General features: G+C 34.0%; 1 protein-coding gene across 1 annotated transcript; it reads left to right on the plus strand.

The window, feature by feature from the left end:
• Window positions 1-513: 513 nt before the first annotated feature.
• LOC108670611 (ras-related protein Rab-4B) lies at window positions 514-8,272 on the plus strand (the record flags this gene model as incomplete). The annotated part of the gene is given in 5 exon segments (XM_018158082.2): window positions 514-594; window positions 3,492-3,606; window positions 4,631-4,848; window positions 5,099-5,194; window positions 6,232-8,272. Coding segments are annotated over 5 exon segments (632 nt in total), but the record flags the coding sequence as incomplete, so codon positions are not given.
• Between the last annotated feature and the right edge of the window lie 2,379 nt (window positions 8,273-10,651).

Below are 10,651 nucleotides of genomic sequence, written 5' to 3' on the forward strand. Positions count from 1 at the left end.
GCTACAGACCTTAGCAGAGGTACTTTTCCAAAATCACGCTTTTCACACTTTTTTTCATGGATTTTTTAAAGGTAGTAAATGTATGATTTCCTAACTAACTTATTATATGCTACATAGATAGTAAAAATGTTGAATTTTATGCCACTATTTTTAGTTTAGCAATATTTTGATTAGTTTAGCTGCTACAACATTTCTACAAAATGTGGTACGACTGTCCTGATTTACCCTGCCCATCCTTTATTACCTCTTTTGATGGTATATTAGAATAAAATTTTTATTCATACACAGGCATGTTACTGATTGATTTGATTTTAAAGTAACTTACTGCCAGTGAATTCTGTGAAAAATATTCCATTTAGTTATTTTTGTATCGTGATATTTATTCTGTTCACTTACCTTGTATTGGTATAAAAAAACTATTTTACCAACTGAATGAATGCAAAGTGGTACATTTATTACTTTCTTACTGTATATTCATAAAAATGTGCAACTCTAATTGCTCAAATCTTACAGATTTTCTCTTCAAGTTTTTAGTCATTGGAAGTGCTGGGACTGGGAAATCATGTCTGCTTCATCAGTTTATGGAAGGAAAGTGTGAGTTAAGTAATTTTATTGCATTCAAAACACAGATAAATTGTAAAATTGAATTTATATTTAATTGTACTCAAATATAAATTATGCAATTCCCATACAGCAATCCCTTGATTAACGCGGTTAATAAATCCCCGAGTTTTACCGTGTTAAGCAAAACCGCGCTAATCAAACTTAAGAATATATGGGAATAATTATAATGAATCCTCAAAAATAGCAAAGTTACATAATAATTTTTTTTTTTCCACTAAAATTCATCATATTTCCACTAAAATTCATCACTGAATTATGTTTCGAAAGTGAAAAAACAATCTGAATTACTTTTCAGATCACGAGCAGTCTTTGTGATGTATGTACTGGCAGTAGCGGCGCGCCTAACTCCATCGAACGTCGTTCGAACAAGTTCACAACATGTGACGCTACCGTCACACTTATACATCACTGAATTATGTTTCGAAAGTGAAAAAACAATCTGAATTACTTTTCAGATCACAAGCAGTCTTTGTGTTGTATGTACTGGCAGTAGCGGCGCGCCTAACTCCATCGAACGTCGTTCGAACGAGTTCACAACATGTGACGCTACCGTCACACTTGCGGCTAGACTTTAAAGAATTATTGGCTGAAATTCATAAAGTAACAACATTTGGCAAATTTTTCCAAAAGTTGTAACAAAAGTAACAACATAAGATCTAATAAGCAAAAAGTAACACTTTTGTTACGAACGTACCTCTGGCTAGAGGCGGGAAAATGATGCGTTGTGAAAAAAAAGTCGCGCTAATCAAAACTGGCACCGCGTAGATTAAGGGTAGGTCGCAAATTTTTTTTCCGCGTTAATCAAAACCGCGGTATTCAAAACCGTGCTAATCAAGGGATTGCTGTATACACTTGTGCCCAAAATTATTCATACCCCTTCAAAAATATAATGAATCCTAATTTTAAAGAACAAAAAAGATCATTTATAACTTATTCTTCTATGAAAAGTTGTCATCATAATGTACAACAAATTTAATGCTAGAAAATATTTAGAAAATAACTTAACAAGAATTATTTTGGATTTAGTGAGTAACTAACTGTTCATAATTATTTGTACCCTCTTATTCTGGATTATTTATCATAATATTTAAGAAGAACTATTAATGAAAATAGTATCGTAGATACTCAATAATTGTATTTCAAAATTTGGTGTTATTAGGCATTGTAATATTTTTCTCCACAAAGTCTGAAAATATCATTTCTTCCACAATTTAGGGAAGAGCTAATATTTTGCTAAAAGTTTGAAGATGGCAAAGAAACACAAGCTTACTAATGATCTCAGAAACAAAAATGTAAATTCCCACAAAGAAGGACTAGGATATAAAGCAAGATCTAAGAAGTTTGGTGTTCCAACGTCTACAATACAGAGCATTATAAAAAAATTCAATTCTAATTCTAAATTGTGAAAAATTCAATTCTAAAATTCAATTCTAATTCTAAATCTAAACTGAATTCTAAAAATTCAATTCTAGTGGATAACATAGTTGTTAATAGAAGAAAGGGAAAAATTTCACCTAGATGTGCCAGAAACATAATACGGTATGCTCCATTTTCAACAATCCTAGGATTACTAGCAAGGAAATTACATTAAATTTGAATACTTCTGGTGTATAGGTAGGTAGTATCAAGACAAACATTGCAAAGAACAATGGTTCGTAATAGACTGAAGGGTTGTCTACTGAGGAAAACCTCTTTGCTAACAGAAAAGCATGCAAAAGCACGTCTGAAGTTTGCTAAAACTCGTGTTGATTCCCCTTCCTCATTTTTCAGCAAGATTTTGTGAACAGATGAGACTAAAATAGAATTATTTGGGCAAATGGATGTTGCTTACATTTGGAGAAAAAAAGGCAAGGCTCATAATCCAAAGAACACAATCCCCACAGTTAAACATGGGGGTTGGAATCTTATGTTTTTGTTTTTTTTTTCTTCTAGGGGACCAGGAAGTCTGATTAAAGTTAACGGGATCATGAAAAAAGAGCAATGTATTGATATTATCAAAAATTACATCAAACAGGCTGCAGAAAAACTTTCTCTTTGTCCTGATTGGATTCTTCATCAGGATAATGATCCAAAACACACATTGAAAATAGTCAAGAAGTGGTTCAAAGATTGTCAATGTCATGGAATGGCTTAGTCAAAGTCCTGATCTCAATCCAATTGAGAATTTGTGGTGCGGATTGAAAATAGTGGTGAAAAAGAGACAACCTAAAAATTTGAAAAATTAGAACAGTATGCCAAGGAAGAATTGACAAAACTTAGCATTGATACATGCAGGAACCTTGTTGACCATTACCCAAAGCGTTTACAACAAGTAACCAAGAGTAAAGGCCAAGACAACAACGTCAAGATAACAAGTTATCAAGCATAAACAAACAACAAGTTATCAAGAGTAAAGGCCATGCTATTAACTATTGATTCAGGGTATGAATAAATTTGGTCATGCGTCAGTTTTATGTTTCCTTTATATCTCTTTACAAAACTGAAAAAATAATGTTTTTGATTTATAAATACATGTTATATGGTTCATCAAGGGTTTAGATCTCCTTTGAAGTTTTAGATAATTATTTTTTGGTTTATTTCTCATAATTTGTCAAAATGAAGTTAGGGTATGAATAGTACTTTTGGGCACAAGTGTAGTATATGTATGAATACATCATTACACATTTATCTTCAAATCATTTAACTAATCTTTTCACCACTAATAATTTTACTTTTTGCTGCATTTACTGGTTTGGTTGTTGCAAATAATCTTGAACTGAAAAATATATGTTTATTTTCCCCTTTTTGTTTTCTTGTATTTATATCTTTTACTGCAAAAAACTACCTACCTATTTATGCTTCTATGGCTTTTAATGACCAATTTGCAGACAAATCTGACAGCAACCACACAATTGGAGTCGAGTTTGGCTCCCGCATTGTGAGCGTCGGGGGGAAGATGGTCAAACTCCAGATCTGGGACACGGCTGGACAGGAGCGCTTTAGGTTTGAATAACCTCTTTTGATTATAAATATACACATTATGTAATATTTTTTTATATTTTAGTACATGATCAATGATATAGTATTATAACTATCTAAAATAATAGAAAGAAAAATTTCCAACAAAATTTAACAATAACATTAAAGTCTATAAAATTTTGTATTATTTGAAAGCTTAAAAATTTATTTCTTGCTTGTATATATTATATGTACCTTTTTGGCAGATATAAAGTGCAATGGCAGTTCATGTGTTATTTTAACAGTAAATAAAATGAGGTGCTACATATTGGTTTGAATTTTATTATGAAATTCATAACATAATTGTTTAAAATTACATATTTTTGAATGTTCATTTAACAATTTAACCCACTGAATGGTAACAATATTAGTGGTTGCGCCTTCAGACGGGGTAGTTGCAATGATAGAATTCCATTCAGCTTACCTTTTTTGGCAATATAATGGTTCAAACATGATAGCTTAAACTGATATTTTTTCGTTAAGTAGTACATACCAGATGATGTTTCACACACAATTTCCTTGTTGACAAATTTTGTTATGCCAAGTTTTTCCAACAGCCTTGTAAAGAGATTATTACTTCACATTGTAAATCGTGTAACAGATTTTGAATTTTTTCTGATGGATGTTTTTCTTGACAAATATTTTTCACCAGATTTTGCAACAGATTTGAATTTTTTCTGATGGATGTTTTTCTTGACAAATTTTTTCACCATTGATTTCATAATAGAATGCTGTTTGCCAGTTGATATTTACATGAGTTTTACACTCGCTTTGAATGTACAGGTCGGTCCAGTTGATATTTACATGATCTTATTTTATATTTACATGATCTGTACAGGTCGGTGACGCGTTCAAACTACCGTGATCTTATTTTATATTTACATGATCTGTACAGGTCGGTGACTCGATCATACTACCGTGATCTTATTTTATATTTACATGATCTGTACCGGTCGGTGACTCGATCATACTACCATGATCTTATTTTATATTTACATGATCTGTACAGGTCGGTGACTCGATCATATTACCGTGGTGCTGCTGGAGCTCTGCTGGTCTACGACATAAGCAGCAGGGAGAGCTACAATGCACTGGCCAACTGGCTGTCAGATGCACGCACTCTTGCGTCACCGAACATTGTGGTCTTGTGTGTTGGTAATAAGAAGGACTTGGATGCGGAGAGAGAAGTTACCTTCTTGGAAGCGTCTCAGTTTGCGCAGGAGAATGGTAATTTTTGTATGAAGCCTTAACTTAACAATTTTTGTTTGAAGCCTTAACATAACAATTTTTGTTTGAAGCCTTAACAACAATTATTGTTTGAAGCATTAACTTAAAATTTTTTGAAATCTTAACTAATAACTTTGGCTTTGTTCATGGCTAGAAAATTTTAACTTTCTGAAAGCTACAGTCCTATAAACACAGTTAGAGCCAACATTCATCTAGGAAATAAATGTTCTCATGAGGCCACATCTTGCAGAGCTGCTGTTCCTGGAAGCTTCAGCTCTCACGGGAGAGAACGTCGAGGAGGCGTTCCTCAAGTGTGCTAAATGTATCCTTGCTAAAATTGAAACAGGTATTGTCTGGATGATTGTTATCTGTGTAATGACATGTGTGTGAATAAATAATATAATAATAATATATTATAATATAATATAATAATATAAATAATATAAGGCTAAATGTATCCTTGCGAAAATTGAAACAGGTATTGTCTGGAGGATTGTTATCCGTGCAATGACACGTGTGTGAATAAATATAATTGAGGTGACTTACCTGGGCCCATACTTTCAAAAAAAGTTAAGAGATCGTAAGTTCATCAGCCAATCATTGACGGCCTTCCAAGCAAAATCCACCAATCATAGACAAGAAAATAGAGCGTACGTTCTTACGTTAACTTAGCGAGTTTTTAAAGTATGGCCCCTGGAATGTACTGAATGTAGCAGTCTTGTGTCGAAAGTTATGTTCTTGTTAAGGCTGGATTGTCGCTAAGTAGATGCTTATATTTGAATAGAATACCTAGTCAAAGTTCTTGTAAGTTAATCAGTATGTCTCGAGATCGTTTTTGGCGGAAATAAAATGTGTTTCCATGATCCTCAGTGCACTCTATATATTCAGGGTAAGCCATCACTTACCACCTATCTTTAGGATGCTGTTAGTACCTACAAATTTTTTTGTTATTTATTTTCCGTGTTACTATTAGTACAAATTTTCCTTTTGTTATTTATTTACCCTGTTACTATTGGTACAAATTTTCCTTCTGGTATTTATTTTCCCTGTTACTATTAATACAAATTTTCCTTTTGTTATTTATTTACCCTGTTACTATTGGTACAAATTTTCCTTCTGGTATTTATTTTCCGTGTTACTATTAATACAAATTTTCCTTTTGTTATTTATTTACCCTGTTACTATTGGTACAAATTTTTCTTCTGGTATTTATTTTCCCTGTTACTATTAGTACAAATTTTCCTTTTGTTATTTATTTACAATGTTGCTATTAGTACAAATTTTCTTTTTGGTTATTTCTGGTATTTACTACCATACTCTGTGGGCATATGTTTGAAAATTCACAACTAACAGGTATAAAAATAATATTTTTAATCTACGCAGGCGAGCTGGAGCCAGAACGCATAGGGTCGGGCATCCAATACGGCGACGCAGCTCTCAGAAAGCTGCGCCAGACCTCGTCACGACCAAGACCGACCTGCAGTGCACCATCATGTCCTCTATAGTCTGGTCCTTTGTCATTGCCTACAGTTTACGAAAAACTGAACAAAGTTCGGCTGATATTTCTTGGCTGCTACAATGCACTTAGTTTAGTCTGAACTTCTGGCAGAAATTCCTATATGAGATAATGAATTAAATCGGGAGGTCTGCATTTCTGTTTAGTCTGAACTTATGGCAGAAATTCCGATCTGAGATAACAAATTATATCAGGAGGCCCAAATTTCTGCATTATTGCTTCTTCATAACCTCTGATGAAGTCAGTTTTTGGACTCGCATGTTGACTGCTTGTTTAGAAGCAGTGAATGTGCTGTGATGTGTTGGTAGTGGAGCTGCAGTTCGTTAAAACTTCCTCCATTTAAACTCATGCCACAACTGCATGATGAGCACTTTAATAGTGCCTAGTACAGCGAGTAGTGAAGCAAAGTTCAATGAGTATAGTGTTTTAATAGTGAACCGTGTTCTTAAAGCGTAGTCTTTTGTAATGGAGCCTGCGTTGCCTGGGACCAGTCAGGAAGACATTGGGTTTACAGGCGTAGGTTTATTAGGATATTCTATATAAAATAAAGCAATATCACTCCGATGTGCCGGAAGGCGTATTTATTAGCTTTAGTTTTTTATCTGTTCCATGTGCAATTCGGTGATATTTACTTGAACCATAGATATGGTCAGTGCTTGGATGCATGGGTAGGTAGACCTGTCCTTATGTTGAAATTTTGCGTTGGAAAGTTAATTTTATAATATGACTTTGTTGCAAAACTTTTTCTCTTCTTAAAATAAAATAGGCAGAAATATCGAAATGAATTCTTGTAAAGTTACAATGTAAGAAACTTTGATGTTTTTACGTCTTTCCTCGAATTTAGTCGCGGAGTGAGAAATCTCTTGAACGTTTTATAAAATATTATATTGAGCTACATTTTGGAGTATGGAACTATTCGTATGTTTCGAAATTTTTTTTTATAAATTTACGCTCATTCTATTCTATTTCTGTGCGAATTAGTCTAGTCTGACTGCAGTGTTATTGTGACTGAAGAAATTGTGTGGTGGAGGTTTTTTGTTGACGGGGTGCTTGACATTTTAATGATTTTTATGGTCACTGCAACCGTGTTTTATTACAAGAATTTCTGTTTGTAGTGATTCACCGTTGAACGAATCTCTTTCTGTCTATATTTATTGGTCATTTGATGCCTTAACATTGATTTTCAATGCATCAAAACTAACTCACACTAATTAAAAATTAAAGTGTTATTGGTTGAGTCGTGTATTAGCAATGCACCTTTGATGATGATACCATACAGCGATAAATAATCTGCTAATTCTTCAGAATATATTGGCGTAGAAATTGTTAGGGAATGTACATGAAAATTATTGTTACTCAACCCCATGCCCGTCCCTTCTTTGCAATGCTCTCTTTTTCTTTGAAGCTCTCCTTAAGTTCCAAGAAATAAGTCGAGAACTAATGATTTATTTGTGAAATTATACCTTTTTGTAGGAATTCCGCTGTGCATTATTTCAACTAGAATTAGAAATATTGTTACTTTTATTAATGTTTCAATACGCTCTCTCTTTCTTTTGAATGATTTAAAATCAATCCGTGAGTAAGGAAAGTTTTTATTGTCAGCTCTCTCAGGCTATCTATGTTACCGTGACTAATGAGAACTATGGTAATGTTTCCGTACAACGTCTTGACTATTAGTCTTGGTAATTTCCTTCAATTCTGCTAATTGTTTATTTTTAACTTTACATTGTTTATTTTTAGCTTCAACTTTGACTTGCTTATCATCAATTTCAGTGTCAAGAATTCTTTTTATTTTAATAATGGAATTTTGGAGGGATCCACAACATCGCTGTACATTGTCGCAGTCTCAATAGCAGACCCTTATGTTAATTTAAAATGTAATCAACAATTCATATTATTATGCTATTTAAATACTTTTAAATTTGCGCTATATAATATTTCTACTATATATTTTACTCATAAAAAACGCGAAGTGGTAGATTTATCAAACATGATGTCTTTTGGCCAAGTTATGAAGATCAGTAACCTTATTTAATTTAAGTTTTGCTCCTTTCGATCAGGCTGCACATATTTGAATCTGATTTCATTTTCGAAAACTTGATATCAAGTTGGAGACTTCAAGATTTTATGCTTAACTTTTCAACCTGTTTGTACTAGTTTTTTGTTCATAGAATAGGTATGTTGGTTGAAGCCTAACCCAAGATTATTGACGTGTTGCTTAACGTTGTTTCTCTTTCACTTGGATCATTAGAGCAACTTAGATATTCTTTTGTATATTTTCTTGTATTAATGACGTCATACAAGATTCCATGAAACATGTCGCATATGATGACGTATAAGATCCGTTACTCATATATGTTTACAGCACGAGGGCAACACGTGCCGGCTTTTATTAATTGAATCTCAAACACAAGTATTTTTCAACCATGTATGGTCAAGGGGCTCAAGCCTACAGGAGTTATTTCCTTGTCTAGACATGATTGGTATATTATATTTATCTCTTCCCTCTTTATGGTAACTATAATGTGTTTTTTAAGTTAATTATAACGCTATTTTCCCACCGGTTCTTTACTTGGAGACAATTGTGGTTGAAGTTTCACTCGAAATCATCTTTTTTATAGCCTCGAATTTTACTCTTATATGTAATTTCAAATTTTCAATTGTTAAGCCGAGACTTGACATAGGATTCGTGATACAGGAATAATGTCATTAAGAGAACATATTCGGTTATTCTTACTAGTTAATGTCTATGAATTAATATTCTGCCGTTAAACTCTCAAACTAATCTTCAGAAGATGAGGTTAGATAGCCTCTAGGTGGTCAGTGATGGCCGCACAGAGACGAGCGGACTTGGCTGTCCAGCCTCGGGAAACTCAGTTTATTGCTCGGGTGTCGTAGGTGGACTGAGCTTGGTAGCCGTCAAAGGTGGTGCTTCCAGCATGGTTTTGGGTTGATATGCCTGAACAAACTCATGGTACGTGTTACCTGGGGGAAATCTTAATGTCTGGACCTGCTGGGACAAGATCTTGCTCGTCTGGACCTGCTGGGACAAGATCTTGCTCGTCTGGACCTGCTGGGACAAGATAGGTTTTGCTTTGTTGTGGACTGTGCGCCCGACGCGAAATGGGTCAATATTGTTCACCAAGCAGGCACTGTTGACCAGATGCTTGACACACTTGTCACGGTCAGTCGTTTTTCCCAGCCCGGCGTTTAGATCTTTGAATATAATACCGAGATTGTATTGGTATTAGTGAGTTAGACAGGTTTTACTGGAGGTGAACGGTTGAAAATCGCATTCAAGTAATGCAGTTTGCGTTATAAAGTTCATTTTATGATACGACTGTTGCAAAGCGTATATGTGGATCCTATTTCAGAATCTTGTTATTGTACAATCTTGCATTAGTCGGCAACTGGCGTTCCACGGATGATCAGTTCTTTCTTTGGTTTGAATCTTTTAAATATTATTCGGTTATTGATTTGTGTATTGTATTATTAACTGGAAACTATTGCGTTCTACTTACGCTCATAAATATTAGGCTCGTGTTCTTGTAACCAAGTATTCATATAATGATATGGTCAATATATTTAATATTATTTGCCATTATGAAGTATTAAGGTATCCGTACCGGGAATAACTTATATCTACGTGCTACGTAATCTTGGCCTTATGTTTATCTCTCTATTATCTAACAATTCTAAGAACTCTCAGCGGTCATGAGAACCTTAAGTTTTAAGAATCTTGAATTACCGTCAAATAACATCCTTTTTATTTAAAAGTTTCAGTTCATTTAGGCTCGAAATTGGAAATGATGAAAAAAATTGAAAGTTTTTCGATGTAATCCAGTTTCGGAAAGAGCACATTTTTAATGCATGAACTTCACCCGTCCTACATATGGATTGAGATTTTACTCACTATGGTACACATTATTATTTTAATTATTTTAGATTATCAACCATTCAATGTTACGATATATTTAAATGATAACCTACGTCATTCTTTCAGTGGTCCGAACTACCTATCGATACGGATCGTAGTTGTGAATGTGAAAGAAATGTCTCGCTGATCAAAGGAAAAACCTTCCTGGCTGTTATCTATCACTTCAAGACGTTAATGAAAAGCTTTCGAGAATTAATACTCCGGCTTTGAGAAAGATTTGAGCTTAAACCAATATTTGATTGTGTTCACGCACTCCGGTGCACTACACCGAACCTCTAGTGTACTTTACTCATTTTCTTGTTTGACAAATTATTGTACTGCCTCCACAATTTACAGCTCATCAGGGTTAG

The sequence above is a fragment of the Hyalella azteca genome, unplaced genomic scaffold, assembly GCF_000764305.2.
Source record: "Hyalella azteca isolate HAZT.00-mixed unplaced genomic scaffold, Hazt_2.0.2 contig14358, whole genome shotgun sequence".
NCBI lineage: Eukaryota > Metazoa > Arthropoda > Malacostraca > Amphipoda > Hyalellidae > Hyalella > Hyalella azteca.